Source organism: Neophocaena asiaeorientalis, unplaced genomic scaffold, assembly GCF_003031525.2.
Source record: "Neophocaena asiaeorientalis asiaeorientalis breed wild unplaced genomic scaffold, Neophocaena_asiaeorientalis_V1.1 scaffold206, whole genome shotgun sequence".
Classification (NCBI taxonomy): Eukaryota; Metazoa; Chordata; class Mammalia; order Artiodactyla; family Phocoenidae; genus Neophocaena; species Neophocaena asiaeorientalis.
Window position 1 is genome coordinate 1,961,795 of NW_020174578.1, and position 17,762 is coordinate 1,979,556.

At 43.0% G+C, this 17,762-nt stretch overlaps 1 protein-coding gene across 3 annotated transcripts in view; it reads right to left on the bottom strand.

Moving 5' to 3' along the window:
* Positions 1–7,811, bottom strand: part of EPHB6 (EPH receptor B6) — a 14,677-nt gene extending 6,866 nt beyond the window's left edge. For 2 of the 3 annotated variants that reach the window (XM_024758061.1, XM_024758060.1), the window contains exons 1-4: positions 7,665–7,811; positions 1,728–1,882; positions 496–568; positions 18–216 (exon numbers count right to left, since the gene is read on the bottom strand). In XM_024758061.1, coding sequence (XP_024613829.1) covers positions 18–117 — 100 coding nt within the window. In that variant the 5' untranslated portion in view covers positions 118–216; positions 496–568; positions 1,728–1,882; positions 7,665–7,811. The remainder of the gene's footprint in view (positions 1–17; positions 217–495; positions 569–1,727; positions 1,883–7,664) is intronic. The other variant, XM_024758059.1, reaches the window with a different exon arrangement.
* Positions 7,812–17,762: the final 9,951 nt, after the last annotated feature.

The window sequence follows — 17,762 nt, forward strand, 5'->3', positions numbered from 1 at the left end:
TCTCCCCTCCCCCTTTCCTTCCAGGGCCAGGACTGAGGATACCAGCACCAGGACCCACAGGCCACACACCATGCCCACCACCCTGCTCCCTGACGGGGCAGCCCGCTCAGCAGCCATGAGGCATCTTCAGGGCTCCCACCATTGCTCTGGCCACCACCCTGCTCCCAGGTGGGGCTGCTGCTTCGTAAGACTGGGGTCTGCAGCCAAGCTGGCTTCCTAGGGAGACACAAAGGACCAGAGGAGGCCGGTGGGAGGGAATCGCATTGCTTCCGAGTTGGCCCTGGGTCTCCCCCTGTAGCTCGCAAAGTGCCCCAGCACCAAGCATGGGTGAGGGCCGGCAGGAGGCTGACTCTCTCCTGACCTGTGTCAAGTCCACCATCTTAAGAGGACCATGTGCCCGGTCACCCACTCCACCCCCCAGGTGACCCATCTCTGAGCATCTGTTTCCCGTGGCCCTCCCCTTTAGAGCACCGGGTAGTTCTGGGCCAGTCTTACCCCTTTGCTTCTGGAAGGAGCTCTTCAAGTTCTTTCTCTTCATGTACTCTCCTCCCTTCCTCCTACGGCCACCCTGCATAGAAAATCAGAAGATTCTTCTCATTAAAAGCAGGCGAGTTAGAAGCTACTCCTTCCCTGGGGACACACGGTTCCCCCTGCCCAACACCTCCCAACCCCCATGTCGGATACTCTATAGACATTTCAGAGAGGCAGTGAAGCGAGAGGGACTGAAGAAGGAGAGCTGAGGGGTATGATGGGAGGGAGGGTGTGAGAGCAGATGCAGAAAAGAACATAGGCGGAAAGATTCCATCTGATAAAGGAGCCAGGACAGAGAAGGGATAGAGCTATGTAGGTCTGGCATACCTACATTTTATGAACCAAGGTCCTCTCTCCACAAGGGGCACATTTTTCCTCTGGCTTTCGGAAAACTAAATGTATGCCTCATGTATATGAAAAGACGCTCCCTAGTTTGCTCACAGTGAAAGGGAGGCATGTTGAAACAACAGTGAAATGCCATTTTGTTCTACGAGATTAACAATGCCTGGGTGGGGAAGGTATGAGAAATAGGCTCTCTCGCATTCATTGCGCACACAGGCTCAAGTTGGTGTATCCTCTTAGAAGGACAGTTGGTGATGTCTATCTAGCAGCTTCACTTCTAAGAATCTGTCCTTCAGGTATCGTATACTTGGATCCTTTTGCACAGATGTTCAAACAAGAATATTTATTGCAGCATTGCTTGTAAGGGAAAAGACTGTAAAGTAACTGTTCAGCAATAGGAAGATGGTTAAAAAATGATGGCACAACCTTCAGAAGGAATAAGGGCTAGTGTTTATATACTGAGGAAAATAATTTCCAAGTGAAAGTACATAGGCCATTGCAGAGCCATATACAGTATGCTCCCGATTGATGGGTAACTTAAGAAGGACCTACATATACATATGTATGTCAGGATCTTTAAGAAAGGTAGACAAAACCTGGGAAGAAGGGGAGAGGGAGAGGATGGGGCTGATGCAAGAGACACTTACATATCCCCTTAAATTTTTATATATTAAAAATCTTGCATACATATTATTTTTCAATGAAATCATTAAAATTTCATTCAAATCCATAAATAATAACTGGTTAATAAAATGAATCAAAATAGTGTTCGTGCTCTCAAAATGATTTCACGCTTTTATGTAAAACATTCCCGAGCCTTAAGAGGCCCAGTGCTGCGGCTCACGAGCACATACCCAGGAGCCCTGGCTGCCTCCAGGGTCGCGGTGAAGACGAGCAGGCTCGGACCTTTCTTGGCTGCTTGGTCTAAGGTTAGTGGTGAGCTACGTCTCTCCTTGTGACTGAGTCTCAAAAGTCTGTGAGTGGCATGGACAGTAGAGGTCATTTATTTCTGTTGAGAAGAAAACAACAGGCGTGTTTCTCAAAAGACACGAGTTTGAGAGTAAAAAAAAAAAAGTCGATCGGAAGTTGGAACCTAAAAATTACACATTTCACACTGAAGCTGAAAAGACACCGTTTTGCATCTGCAGGGGCAGACACGGATGTCTGCCAAGTAGCCACTGAAATTTACCTTTCATGCCTCTAGAACCCTATATGAGAAACAGAGAGTTCCATTTATAGCCTATGGAGGCAAGGAAGGAGCATTTGCCAAATCTTTACGTTGTATATCTTAAACTTACACACTATTATATGTCAATTGTATCTCAGTAAAGCTGGGGGGGAAAAGAAGCATTTCCATAGGGCAAACGATTCCTAAGAAACAGAGGTTCTTTGCAGATACTGTCCCAAATGCTACTAGAATCATTCACATATAAAATAAATGTTTCAAGAAGAACCGGGAGATGGTAAAGTAAAAAGCACTGTCCCATCGTCAACGGCTGTTTAAAGACTACCCTAAAGTAAGTCATGTTGTAGACGTACACCCCACCCCAACTCTCAGTGACTTAATTTGGAGGCATGCTTGACACACCAGAGCAGACCAGATTCTGTCTGAAGAAACTTATTTACAACCATCGGTCTTCTGGATCCGAACCAAAAAGAGGTCCTTATCAAACAGCAGAAGTACACTTCTGGGTACTTGAAGGTCCTCAACCATTTCTCTGAGAAATGGTCACAGAGTCTTTAGAAAGGCTGTTATCAAGAACTGAAAATGCCAACAGAACGTCTTTAAACAATGAAGGCTATGACACCATTTGCCCAGCAGACGGTCTTTAAAATAGCCTCCGTTAGAACATGGATGGGTTCTGGAATCTGTACAAAGAAGAAACTATAAGTACCATGTCTTCTTAAACTTATAACTAGACAAATCATCATGAAGAAGGAATAATGAACACTTTGGAATATCCCAGTGAATTGTTTTTGAGAGACAGCAAAACATGAGAGAAAAGGATGCCCTGCAGATCATATCAGCTGTGCAGTATGGAACAGTCTAGAAGATGAATGGCCAAGCATTTGCTTTGAGGACCCACAATACGAGTAACATGGTGGCTTGTGGCTACAATAGGGTGTGTGCGCATAGCCTTAGTATGCATCTTGATGACAACATGAAGCTAGCCTCTCTCCGGAAGATCCAGAGAAGAGCAGAAGCAATGATAAAACACGCTAAGTCCATTCGGTTTCTGTTGTCAAGAGGAATCAGGAAGAATAAAGTGGAGACATCACATGTAGATTGCCACAAGTAATTTTTTGAAATTTTACAAAGAACAAAGACATTCATTAAAAAGAAATGGTTGAGGACCTTCAAGTACCCAGAAGTGTACTTTTGCTGTTTGATGAGGACCTCTTTTAGATCCGGATCCAGAAGACTGAAGGTTAAAAATAAGTTTCCTCAGAAAAAAACTGTTGCTGAGTGAGACTAGGAAGTTAGGTCAGTTCTTACGTATCAAACAAAGTAGATAAATCCAAGTCTTTTATTTTTTAATGTATAAAAAGAAACTGAGTGTACCTCTATGGTAAGGATAAAAATAAGGATAGAGGGAACTTTATTAAGACACAGAAGAAATTGCTGAGTTCCTGCCACTGCAGATTCTTTTGAAACAAGATTCAAAGGCGGAAATATAAGTGACAAGATCACGCAGCTCCCTCCCATGCCTAGAATACAAAACAAGCAGGACTCAGAACTTGATTTTCAAAGGTGCCTTCAACTGAGACTGAGGACGAGGACATCCTTCCGCATTTGGTCCAGGAGTGCGCCCTGGGAGCAGCCAATCACATCCCTGCTGCCACACAGACGGAGACAGGCCTCCGTAAGGCCAGGCCCCTCACCCTCCTCCCTGTGGCCTGCTTGAGATTCCTCTATCTCCTCCAGCTCATGAAAGGAATCGGTCACGGTTTAGAAATCCTCTAACCCTTGAAAAAGCAGAAAACTGATCTCCATCAGGAAAACATTCACATTTCAGATGTGTATTGGTTTTAAAAATATAAAACACCAGGAGCAGCAGAAATGTGGATGTAAAATGATAGCTCAGAAAATGAGACTGATGAGACACAAAGTTTCTTGTGATAAAAATTGCATTCTATGACCAGATTGTTCTTTTTCTCAGTTCCTCTTCTGGTTATACCATTTTATATCTTTTTGATACAGTAAGGACACGAGAGCCACAAGCTTGCTACATTTCTTTAGTTTACAAAAACATGACAGTTTCATAGGCATCAGGATTGTATTTTGTTTTCACAAAATGGCAAAGATTAAAGATGTGTAGAATCTTAGCTTCTAAATCATAGCTTATGAGTTCTGTTATCTATAAAAATGAAAGATTTAAAAATAAATGAGTAAATCTGTAAGAATTTAAGAAGTTTACTGCGCTCAAATTAAAATGCTAAATATGATAATTTATGAACAAGCCAAGCTGACTTAAATATAATTTATGCACCTCGATCCATAAAGCGAATTTTTAAAAATTAAATAATCTAAGCCCAGTGAGCTCGGAGGAAGGTATGGCAAAAGATATATTGGGCCAGTAAAATTGGTTACTGTAGGAGCATGGGGGAGCAGTTATTAACTGTCTCTTATACATACTTGAATTGTTTTTCTTGTTACAATGAGCATATCTTATTTTTATAATTAAAATCTCATAATTAGAAACTAGACAAAGAAAGGAAAATATTTATAAAACTTAGACTAGTATAGCATGTTTACAATTTATCCTCCCTGCCCTGTGCCCTCTAAGTTTCAAAACATCTAGAAATTTTCATCTGTAAGAAGAAAGCAGAGAGGGAGAGGCAGTAGGACCTGGCAATGAATGAGTGAAATAATGTCAACAATAAAAGCAAAATAACTTCTATCCCTGGATAGCCTTTAAGCTTATCTCCCAAGGAGTTCAAACTGTCCCACTGATTATGCCATGCTTTTCTTACAGGATGTCAAGCATCCTGTAAGCAAAGGCCTGCAACTTCAAAGAGAAAGAGGAGGACCGAGAGGGCTATACACTCGGAACGCACATGGGGCATCACCGCAAAGTGAGCCCCGACGGGGAAGCAGAGCAGCCTGCAAGGGCCAGCAGGGGGAGGGAAGGTCCCAAGGGCAGAGAGGCCAATGGTTTTAAGTGGCTGGTGTGTCTCACACCTGTTAGCTGCAGGGTCAGCGTGGGAGGGGTCAGCACCACAGGCCCTGTCGTCTGTCCTGTTCTGCAGCTGTTAAACGCCCAGGAAATTCCAGTATAATCCTTGCCCAGCTTAATGCTGCTGCCTCTACCCCTTAATCTCTACCTTGGTCTCCGCAGGTCTCTTTGAGATCTGGCCACCCGCCCTGAAAAGGATCCCAGAGGCCTTTAAGGAGGCATCCAGAGCAGACAGTGAGAGGTAGCTTTCCTCTGGCGCTTCTAGCCCCTGCTGCCCTGGCTGGAGAAGCCAACGTGCAGATTGGCTAGGACACACTGGCCAGCACACTGTCCCAGCAGAGGACGGTGCTATGTCCCTGGAGGCCTCCAGCCCCGGAGAATGTCCCCCAGAGCACGCAGAGGCAGACAAATGTGCCTCCCACTCCCCGGCTGGCTGTGGAGCTGGGGGAGGCTTTTAAGATGCAGGCGGTGTCTGGGTCTAGCCAGACAGCCACTTAGAACGAGCCACTCTGGCTGTGCATGATGCGGGGACATGCGTGGTCCTGGTAAAGGGCCTCAGGGAGGGTGTTGGAGCAGTTGCTGCATATACAGGAGAGATGAGTAAGTGGAAGATTGTGGAAGAAAGCCCATGAGTGCCAGGACCGGTGCCCGTGAGAGCAAGTGTGAGTGTGTAAGGGAGAGTGTATATAAGGTGCCATGGGAGGGGAGCAGGAGAGTATGCGCTGGGTGTGTGTGTGTGTGTGTGTGTGTGTGTGTGTGTGGCAGCAGGCACATCCCTGCAGATCCCGAGTGGTCCTCACGCTGCTGGCATATGCCCATGAGCCCTTCCCCCTCACCCTGGGTCTGTCCCTACTCCACCCCTAGTTGTCAACCTCTGCCCCGGGAGTTGTTCCTGTGGAAACACCTGGGCTGGGAGAGGAAGGTACGCGGGGAAGTAGAGAAAGGGAAACCTCAGGCTCAAAGCTCCCCAAACCCCAGCATCCCCATTCCACCTGGTGGGGACACAAGGCCAAGGGCCCAGCTCTGGAGATGGTGATCTGCTGGGAGAGCATCTGGCCCTGCCCAGAGGAGGGATGGTCCTGCCGTTCCTCTGCTCAGCCCATCACTGCCTGTTGCTCCCTGGCATTCTGATGACAGAGAGGCCCTTGCCTGCCATCTTCTCGTGCCCTGAAGGAACCGACAGACTCTAAAGGAGTCCTCTTCCCCAGGTCACTAGGCAGGTACGTACATAGGAGCCCGCACCCTAATCTTCCTGCAATAAAAAATGTGCATTGCCCTGAAAGAGCCAAGCGGCCCCTCTGAACAGCACCTGGCAAGTCTCAGAGCCCCAGTGCCCATCACTTGGGCACTTTCCCTGGACTGCCAGCTTCCCACAGCTCCTCTCCCACTAAACGGGCATCTCTCCTTCTAGAGCCTGAGTCAAGTTCCCTGGGCGGGCACAGGGCCCGGGGTTAACTGACTGGGAACAGGCCCAGCCACTTCTCTCCCTGGGCACTGCCAGGGACATTACAACATCGGCTATGCTGGGCCCCTGCCAGCTCCCCCAGGGATGGGAGGGGAGAGAGTGCCAGACAGCCAAGACTGGTGGGTCGGGGTGTCGGGCAGGCAGGGCCACGCACCCACATGTAAAGCGAGCGGGTGGAGCTGGGGCAGCAGCAAGCAGTAGACTTTGGCTGTAATTTAGGGGTCAGGACTGCAGACCAGGAACCAAGCCTTCCCTCCACTCCAGGGCTTCTGGGTGGTGATGGGGCCGCGGGAGCAGGATAGGCTATGGGGAGCTGAGGGCAGGTGTGCGATCCACCTCCTTGCCCCTCCCAGCTCCGCCGGGATTGGAGACATGCCCCTGGAGTCGGAGGGGTGGGCAATCCTCTTCAGCAGGCTGGGAGCCCGGCCTCTTCCAGGACCCCTAGATCAGGAACCCCTATATCAGAGCCAACCGAGTGTCTCTGGAAACACCGTGAGGGATCGCAGCAGCAGGCTTATCGGGGTGTCACTGACGGCTCGTTACAGGCGGGGGTGGGGTGGGAGCCAGGCTGGCCGGGTCCGCACCCCTCCCGAAGCCCGCTCTCGCTTTGGGGACGGAGACTCAGCACTCCCCCACGAGGACCCCCGGATCTGCAGAGGCCCTGTCTGGAGGGCCCCTTTACTTCTGCAAACCCGAATTCCTGTCCCCAGGCACGCAGGCCCCCGGCCCCCCACGCCGCCTACTCGGAGAGCTGCGCCACTGGTACCCAGGGCAAGGCAGGGGCACCCGCGCCCCCTCGCCTCCCCTGCTTTTCTGCTTCAACTCCAGGAACTAAACCCGCTGTTTTAGTTCCCACTCAGATTTGAACTAAGGTGGGCGTGAGCTGAGAAAAAGAGAAAAGAAGGAGAAGGGGGTGGAGGGAAAGACAAACTGAGAATTTAGAGGGTGCGGAGGTGGGCTGGGGGTGGATAGGCAGTCAGGGTACGAAAGGGGCTCGGATCTAGCCTTCAGCTGTGCTCCGCGTTGGAGACGCTGGATCTTGCTCAGCTGGGGCTTCTGACTCCACCCGCCCTCCCTCCATCCTCTCCGAAGGGCAGGGAAGCCTGGGTCTCAAAGGGGAAGCCCCGAGGTCGGTGCCAGGAACTTACACTGCCGGGCAAGTCGCTGGACCTCTGGGTGCCTCTTGCCTGGCCCGCTCCCCAGAGAGAAATTCCCCAGACGGATGAGAGGCGGTGGAAGGTACTCGCAGCGGGTGCCTGGAAGGGTTGAGGAACGGAGGGGGCGCCGCGAGGAAAAAAGGTTTCTGCCTACCCGTAGCCTCCTCTCAAACCCGGGACAGGATCGGGGTTCTATTGTTCCGGTCCTAACAGCACTGAGCTGAGGCCTTGCTGCGAAGTGTTGCTACCACCTGCTGGCTCTTTCAAAGAACACAAGTATCAGGGGGAGTCTGGCCTATTCCCCGACCCCCAGCTCCCCATACTACCCTGTCCCACATCCTTCTAAGTTCTTCATTTATTCACGACACCTTTATTAAAGTACTAGCTGCAAATGGGCTGGTCAAAACTGGTACTTAAGGAGCATTCAGAAATCCTGGAAAATTGTGAAAGAGGTCTATGAGCCAACAAGCACAATAAACAGAACAATGAAACTCAGGAGGCACCTGGGAGAAACAGGCTTTAATGAATTGGCTGAATGAGTGATATAAAGACAGACAAAGGCGACTGAACTAGTCCCCACTGGGCAAGGGGCTTGTTTACTCTCAATATCTGAGTCAATTAATAAGCCTAATGCTGTTGAGGGATTCTGCGTTTGGACATCCAAATAATAAGTCCACTCACATTGGTGAGTTTATCTGTTTCTTCTCTTTGCTCTGAAACTCAGTGGTAGAGAATTGCCTTCATTTCCAAATCAGTTCTCCCCAAGACCTTGAAAGACTTTTGTGGAGAAACCTGGCTTTATATGCAATATTATATAACTCATGATCCTAGATATAGTAATAATTTGATTGTCAGAAAGCTATGGGTATATTGGAAACTTTTTTTAAAAGCGTATGATTAAATTATGTTAAAAATAAAAGTATCAATCAAACCAAAACATAGAAGTAACTTTATAAAACCCAGAAGTTCTAATAGAAATTTGCAATTCATCATATATTGACATTATAGCAAAAAATCTCTCTATTCCTTTCTATTGTCTGACATAGCTCATTTTTTATACCACCCATTAGGTGCCTATAATATGAAATTAAGTTTTTGTTGTCTGAGGCTTATGTAATTAGTTTTTCTTCTTTTGTTAATATTTGAGAGGGATCTGGTCTTCAAAGAAAGCTCCCTTGTACCCTGGAGGCAAAGAGGTTTAAATTTGTGATGACAATTTGCCCTGTATCATAATCTCCTATGTGTTATCAAACTAAATTTTAACAGCAGGTGGATAGCACAGAATGCATTGTTAAGTGATGCTGCCATCTGCAGCTATTAGAAAACAAAGTAATAAGATCCTTCTTAAAGTTGGACATAAATCCTTTCTAAAATTTGTTCAGTGCCTGGCACACATTAGGTGCTTAGAAGTGTTTTAGAATAAGTGAATAAAAAAATCATAGTATTTAAATTTGCTCTGTGCTGAAGGGCAGGACCTAATAAAGTCTGTAGCTCACAGAAGTCATTATGTTGGGACACAACCATCTACAATGTAAATTTGGAGCCAAAGAGAGTGGCATGGACATATATACACTACCAAATGTAAAATAGATAGCTAGTGGGAAGCAGCCGCATAGCACAGGGAGATCAGCTCAGTGCTTTGTGACCACCTAGAGGGGTGGGATAGGGAGGATGGGAGGGAGGGAGATGCAAGAAGGAAGAGATATGGGAACATATGTATATGTATAACTGATTCACTTTGTTATAAAGCAGAAACTAACACACCATCGTAAAGCAATTATACTCCAATAAAGATGTAAAAAAAAAAAAAAAGATCCTGAGTAGAAAACTCCAGGTGATTTGAGATGGCTTTTTAACTGGTTCTGGTTTTCTTTTGTTTTGTTTTTCTGTTTTTGCCTCCTTCTTGGGTTTTTCTCTCTCCAACATCTGTCACTCCCCAAGGATGTGCCATTTTCTTCTTTTTTATTTCCCTTTAGAATGGCTAATGCAAGCTAATGTTATTATAAACAAAGAGCTTTATAAGTAATTTCAGTGATAAGAATTCTAGTAAAAAGCAATAAAGCAACTTGCTGAGCCCCCAGATCTCTTATTCCAAGACATGAGTTATAGCTCCAGATGCACAAGCTCACAGGGTCCCTGGCGTGTCCCTGAACTGTCTCCAGGCTCCGTGGCCTCTAGGGGCAGTCTTCCCAAAAGCTGGAGTGTGGTCTCCAAACATTTTGGCCTATAAAAGTGTCCAATGCCCCATTTTTTTTTTTCTGTTTAGAAACTTCTAGAGTAAACCTACAAGACTGGTTTGTTTGAAAGACAAACCTAGTTTGCAACTGATTTGTACACCAGTGGTGACTGATAACCCGAATGCTCATTGGATGTGAGTGATCTTCAAAGTTTACCCAACAGAGTCTTACACTTTTGCATTACTTTAACCAAACGATAATAAAAAGACATTCAGAGGTATTAGTGCACAGAGAGAAAGAGAAAGGCTCTTCTCTCCTAATAGGATGTTTAATCAGTTAGAGATTGATGTCAGCTGTATGTAAGGGATAAATCGAGGAATTCAGGGATGCTGTGGCAGCCCCAGGTCAACAAGACTTAGGTTTCTGCCCCTCCACCTTTAGCGTGAAGCCTTGTTCTCAGGCTGTCGGCCCATCAGCCAGGGCTCCAATTTATAAAGTCTATTAGTTTCAGTCAAGAAATAGAAGATGGGCACAGGATACAGGGCATAGTTTCAGCTGAGTTAAGACTCTTTGAAGATCCTTCCTGGGGGCTTTACCCAGTGACTTCTCCTTGTATATTATTGGCCAGAGAATACACGTGCACCAAATAAAATTAAAGATCTGTTAGTGAGAGAGGAGAAGGGAAAGAATGTTAGACAAGCAACCAGCAGCCTCCACTGCATATGAGCTGAGATGATCACAATTACCTACTTTTCCTGCAACCTATGAAGACGGAGGCTTTTCGTAAGACATCCTGCAGCCCAGCCCTCCAGGCCATCATCTTTAATACATATTTTTAAAGTTCAAAGATGATTCCTAGGAAGTTAATGGAGTGAATGGAATGCTAGGCGCCTCCTTTTACTAGAATAACTATGACACCATCTCAACAGAAAAATCCTCTGCAGTTACTCATATAAACCAGAAGAGTTGAAAACATTCCAGATTTTAATAAGAGTTTGGGCAATACCCACGTGCGGGACAGGGTTGACAAGTGTGCCACACCACTCTGCCCCTTCCCTTTGTCTATGCTGTGTATTCTCCCTTTGGATCCAGACAGGGTGCGATGATCTACAACATGGAGCAGATGATCCCACGGTCCGCTCTCCCAGTCACATGCAGTCTTGTCCCCTAGCTCTGGTCCCAGACCATGTTCTCTGAAAACATCCACATTCCCCCCGCCCCCCACCAAAAAGTAGGAAGGGTGACCTGCATTGCTGCACGCTCTGCCACTAGCTCTAGATGTGGCTGGAGCATTTCCTCGTTCTCAGGCTGCTGGATGTTCCCTTGTCTTAGACAATAGTTCTCCCTCTCCGTTCATGTGGGATTCTGGAGTCTATCCCATCAGACCTTTAAGCACCAGTAACAAAAGGAGCAAGTCGGTATTAATGATTAGTAAACAACAACAAAACTTGAGATCTTTTAAAAATCTGAGGCCAAGTGAAAAAGGAGTAATGATGTAAGAGTTTAAAGAAAAGGTTTTCACTTTATATTCTTAGTGAGTTAAAAGCAGATACGGAAACTATTTTTAAAGGTTGGGATGAAAAGGGAGTGTGAAAAAAAAAAAAGAAAAGCACAATAGCCAAAATAAAATCTCAGTCATGCAGAAAGAAAAAAATTGACTTAAGACTCCAGGAAAAACAAACCAGTGAAATATAACATGAACCTGGGAAGGCATTCCATGTGAGACGTAAATAGATTATTTTTTAAATAACAGAGAAGATAAAACATCTGAAAAATACAAAAGGGGAATTCTAACCTTAAAATGACAGTAATATCAGAATGAGAAGACAGATTAAAAACACAAGAGAGGGCTTCCCTGGTGGTGCAGCGGTTGAGAGTCCGCCTGCCGATAGCTCGAACACGTGTCCCCTGCACTGGCAGGCAGATTCTTAACCACTGCACTGCCAGGGACGTCCACATGCTAAGTACTTAATGAATATTTATTACATGATTGAATTAACTTTAAAAAAAACTCATGAAACTGACAATTTAGCAAAACTGATAGGCAGAAATCAATACCAAGATATATTCTGGTAAAAGTTTTCCAGTGAGTACCTTATAAATTTATACACACACACACAGAGTTCATTTTTAACAAGAGTCAAAGTCAAAATGTGTTCATATTTCTTTTCTGGGGCATTGATTAATGAGAAGGTCCATAGCTGTAGAATAATACCTTCAGAGTGCTCAGAAGAAAAGGATAAAACACTATTGATCAGCTTCTAAAAAGCCATTCCCAACTCTCCTCGTTAGCTACCTGAAATGTTGAGGCTGAGAAGCGTAAATAATTGCCCTCCTAGTCTTTCTTACAGTTAGGAGTGGATACCCAAACCTAATTCTGCTTCATGAAAAGGAAATAGAATTCTGCTTGGGGCACTTCTGAGAAAGCTTTTGGATTTCTGATAAAAGGGCACAGATTTGGCTGATGTGGCCCTTTCTTGTCTGTCTTGCTTTGAAATCATCCCTTGGACATTGTACTGGTTTCCTACCAAATGCCACAAAAAACTTAGCAGCTAAAAACAACACAAAGGTATTATTTTACAGTTCTGGAGGTCAGAAGTCTGAAATAGGTCTAGCTGGGCTAAAAAAAAAAAAGAAAAAAAAAATCAAGATGTAAGCAGGTCTGTGTTCCCTCTGGAGGCACTGTTTCCTTGTGTTCCCTCTGGAGGCACTGTTTCCTTGACGTCTCTAGTGCAACGTCCAGAGGCCACTGCATTCCTTAACTCATGAATTTCTCTATCTTTAAAGCCAGCAATGTTGGGCTGAGTTCTTCTCACTGACTCTCTTCTCTCTCCCTTTTCTACTTATAATCACTTGTGTGATTATATTGGATCCACCCAGATCATCCAGAATAATTCTCTCCATCTCCAGGTTAGGTAATTAGCAACCTTAATTCTATATGCAATCTTAATTCCCCACTGCCATGTGCACTCATATAATAGATTTCAAGGATTAGGATGTGGATATCTTTGGGGACCATTATTCTGGTACCACAGACATGGTGGCTGGAGCTGCAGCAGCCATATTGGCAGCTGAGCCAAAGCCAGCAACCACATATACTGCTTGTTATACGGAAAAAAAAACCCCAAAACCTGTAATTGTGATTTTTGTTACCTGCAGCTTCATACTTCTCTATTGAATATAGACTTAAATACTATATTCCCAGCTCAGGACCTATTCTTTTCAAGAGGCAAGATAAGGTCATTCTCAGATCTGCAAATTCTTGGAACGTTTACTACTCAAGTCTGTTTTCCAGCAAGACACACTGCAAAAGTACTCTGAACAATTAAGAGATGAATAAGCAACTTCATTCTTCCTTATGAACGCTGTGATTGAGAAAAGGTGGTTATAATCACCGAAACTAAAGTTGTAGGATAAATAAAAATACAAAACGAAATACAAACCTGCAAATCACTAAGCAATAAAAAGAGGAACATTAATTGAGAGTAATTATGGAAACAAAAGTAAAATATTCGACGTAAATATAAAAGAAAGTTTCTTTGAGGAGATTTTAAACTCCAGATTAGTATAATCCAAAGTATGAAAGGGAAACAGCAAAGATGGGGATGTCATCAGTGTTAACTTCCTTGACATCATCAAAGGAAGTCAATCATTACTGTTGGCATAATTAGGTAAAAAGACTTCTAAATAGATAATCATGTAAGATTATCTTTAAAATAGGGTGTTAACCTTACAAACCTTAGATAAAAGATAAAAGTAAATGGATATAGTTCATTCATGCAAAGGCAAAATATACGAAAGATAACAAGGAAGCATTAAAATGTGGAAAACATAATTAAAGTGACAGATGTCAAACCAAGTACACTGCCCTAATAAGCATAATATTCTAGAACAATTTCCATGGTAAGTCAGTGGAATAAGTATGTTGTGAGATTTCTTCAGGTAGCAAGTAACAAAAAGTCTCTTTCACATTTTGTAATATACTTAAATAATGAATTGTTGTCTTTTGCATTTCTGGAAATATTTCTATAAATGAGATGGTATTGGGGGGCACTTGACCCTTTAATTTCTCAAATAAAAATGGAACCATCAGTAACAGTACAAAATAATACTGTTAAAATTAGACATATAGTTTTGAAATATTTAAACCATGGAGTTTAAATACACTCTGTCTCTCTCTCTCTCTCTCTCTCTCTCTCACACACACACACACACACACACACACACACACACCCAGGGAAGGAGAACATTGCTATCCTTCCCACTGTCCACCTCTCCTCTTCTTCTACCCCCCTCTTTCCCTGCACCTTCACAGCCCAAGGAGAGATGCGAAAAGATGCTAATTTGTTTGCAAAATTGATTAGGCTCTTACAAGCAGTAATTTCAAAAGCTTCACCTGAGTCTTTGTGTAGCTAGAGCAGCAATCATGAAAAAGGGTGAAGTTTAGACCTGAGCTCACTTTTTATTTATTCTAAACCCTACAGGATGCAGTGTGAAAGGGGGAGATGATTAAAAAAAATCATGGGATAGTCACATTCAAATTCAACAAAAATATAGGCTTAAAGACTTTAACCACTTTAAATGAAAACATGAAATTGTTTATTTCCATGTTGGAAAATAGAGTACATTTCTTAACTGGATTATATTTATTCATCTCATTCAAAATAGATTAATGAAGTAGAGACATTTGACAGATAATGTAGAATGTTAAATAAAACTAGTGGAAATTACAGAAATTTCCCATGTTAACGCTCATTAAATCCCTACAACAACACTAACTTCCCCTTTCTTCCCTCCAACAAATTTTTTAATTGCCTAGAAGGAGCTTTTCTAACACTGCTGTTCATAATAATGTAATTACTAATTTTATTATGGGCAAGGTGGGCTTTACTAATTGTTAGATAATTAGGTTTTTTTCTCCTTATAATTTTGTTCTGTACTTTTTATGAGAATTAATGTTTTGTCTTCTGAGTTGTGCTTTTCTGAATCACCACTACCTGTTGGATACTAGAAGAAAAAAAAGTGGCATATTTATGTATCACTTTGGTTACAAGATGAAGAAGGAGAGTAGATCTAGTGCTACCCTGTATTATCCTGCTGGAGACTCCTCCAGAGTAAAGTAAATAACTCAGAGTATCCCTCTGAAGAGATGTTAGAAAACCAGATTACTTTAATGCAGTATGTGTAAGAGGAATAGAAAAATGAGATATCAATGCTACATTCCTTGAAAAGAAAGGCAATACTTACTGTTGCTCAAACTAATTGTTCTACTTAGAGGGATTTTTCTCTCTTTTGTCATCTAGGTAACTCCTATTTATTCTTAAAAATCTCAGCTGAAAGCCCAGAAATATATATGGTCAATTGATTTTTGAGGAGTGGGCTAAGATCCTTGAAAGAGGAAAGGACAATCTGTTCAACAAATGGCACTGGGAAAACTGGCCAAAGACTGAAGTTGGACCCTTACCCTTACATTATGTATGAAATTAAAATGAATCAAAGAACTAAACGTAAGAGCTAAAACTATAAAACTCTTAGAAGAAAACATTGGGGAAAATCTTTGTGACTTTGGATTTGGCAACGATTTCATGGACATGACACCAAAAGCCAGGCTCACACACACAAAGATAAGTTGGACTTCATCAAAATTAAGAACTTTTGTATATCAAGGGATAATATCAAGAAACCAAAATGATAATGTAAAGAATGGAAGAAAATATTTGCAAATTAAATATCTGGTATGCGTTTAATATCCAGAATATGTAAAGGACTCCTAAGACTCAACAACAAAAAAACCCCAACAGCCCAATTCAAAAATGGGCAAAGGACTTGAACAGACATTTATCCAAAGAATATATACAAATGTCCAATAAGCACGTGAAAAGATACTCAACATCATTCATCATTAGGGAAATGCAAATCAAAATCACGAGATACCACTTAACATTTACTAAGATGGCTATAATTTTAAAAATGGAAAATAAGTGTTGGTGAGGATGTGGAGAAATTGGACCTCTTGTGTACCTGCTGGTGGGAATGTAAAATGATGCAGCAGCAGCTATGGAAAACATTTCAGCGGTTTTCTAAAAAGTTACACGTAGAACTACCACACGACCCAGCAATTTCACTCCTATGTATATACACAAAAGGATTGAGGGCTTCCCTGGTGGCGCAGTGGTTGAGAGTCCGCCTGCCGATGCAGGGGACACGGGTTCGTGCCCCGGTCCGGGAGGATCCCACATGCCGCGGAGCGGCTGGGCCCGTGAGCCATGGCCGCTGAGCCTGCGCGTCTGGAGCCTGTGCTCCGCAACGGGAGAGGCCACGACAGTGAGAGGCCCGCGTACCGCACGAAAAAAGGATTGAAAGCAGGAACTAGAACAGATGTTCATAGCAGCATTATTCACAATAGCCAAAAGGTAGGAACAATCCAAGTGAACAGATGAACAGATAAACAAAAGGTAGTATATACCTATGATGAAATATTATTCAACCAGAAAAGGGAATGACACTGTGACATATGCTACCAGGATGGACCTTGAAAATACTATGCTTAGGGAAATAAGCCAGATATAGAGGGACAAATATTGTACAATTCCAGTTTTATGAGGTATCTAGAGGCGGCAAATCCACAGAGACAGAAAATAGAATAAAGGCTGGCAGGGGCTGGGAGGGAGGGAGGAAGAATTATTGCTTAATAGGTACAGATTTTTGTTGGGGAAGATGAAAAATTTTGGATATAGATAGTGCCGATGGTTACACAGCATGGTGAATGTATTTAATGCCACTGAACTGTGGTTAAAATGATAAATGTGAAGTTATGTATATTTTATAACAATAAAAGAATCTCAGCTCACAGATGGCTGTTTCAGGGAAAACTTCTGAAATCCTATTATACTCACAGAAGACTACGCTTTTTCTTTCATCATTTTTATCCTACTTTGTAAATATGTATTTATTTGTGTAGTTTTTGAGGAATGTCTTTCTCTTCTCCAGGACTGTGTGATCCATATGATTTCCATGTCAGCTTTGCTAACTTATCTCCCAGCAGTGTCTAGCCCATTGAACTAATTTGGTATAAAAATTTTTATTGAATTAATTTTTCCAGTATTAAGGAAGGAAACTAAAATACAACCTTGAGTACCACATGCATCGCAGTTACCTAAACCTTTCCTAGCCACGACATTTATAGAGCTGACTAATTTTAATAGGTCATTTAAAAATATAATTTAGCAAATGTGGCATGACTATACCACACACAAATACAGAGAGAGAAAGAAGTCTAATTATTCTATTGTTACATCACATAATTATCATGATCAAATGGTTGTCGAAGGGATAATTATTCCTAATGGTCTCCAAGAGCCATCATTTTCTTTAATCGGAATTTGGTGGGGATTAAGTGATTCGGAAGGGACTCGGCAGTGATACATCTGAATACTGATAATCATGGTAAGTAAACAAAGTTTCCTCTGAGAATCTACATGTCTTGTAACAGGCTTCAAATAAATTAACAGTGAGAAATATGATGGACTTATATGCCTAATAATTCGCAATACATTTTCTTGCAATTATTAATAGTTCAAGGGATGAACAACAAAAAAGTGAGGTTTGCTCCTGTTTTTACTTTTCTTTTCTCATTTGACTAGAAAGTTTAAGATTTTAGAATAGCTTCTTTGGTGAATGATTTAGATTCTGAACACCTGGCAGAATATTGACAAAATTTCTTCTGTAAGCGCATTTAAAAACCAATTCTCCTAGTCAAAAGCGTTTTCTTCTTTTAGTAGTAATGATAGCGGTGGTGAGGCTGGTAGATTCAGCGCTACTTACAATGGGAAATTTCTCTAGTTCACGTTAACTATATTGAAGTTATTTTACTATGTGCCTATTCCTTCCTAATCTGCTTTGTTATTAATAA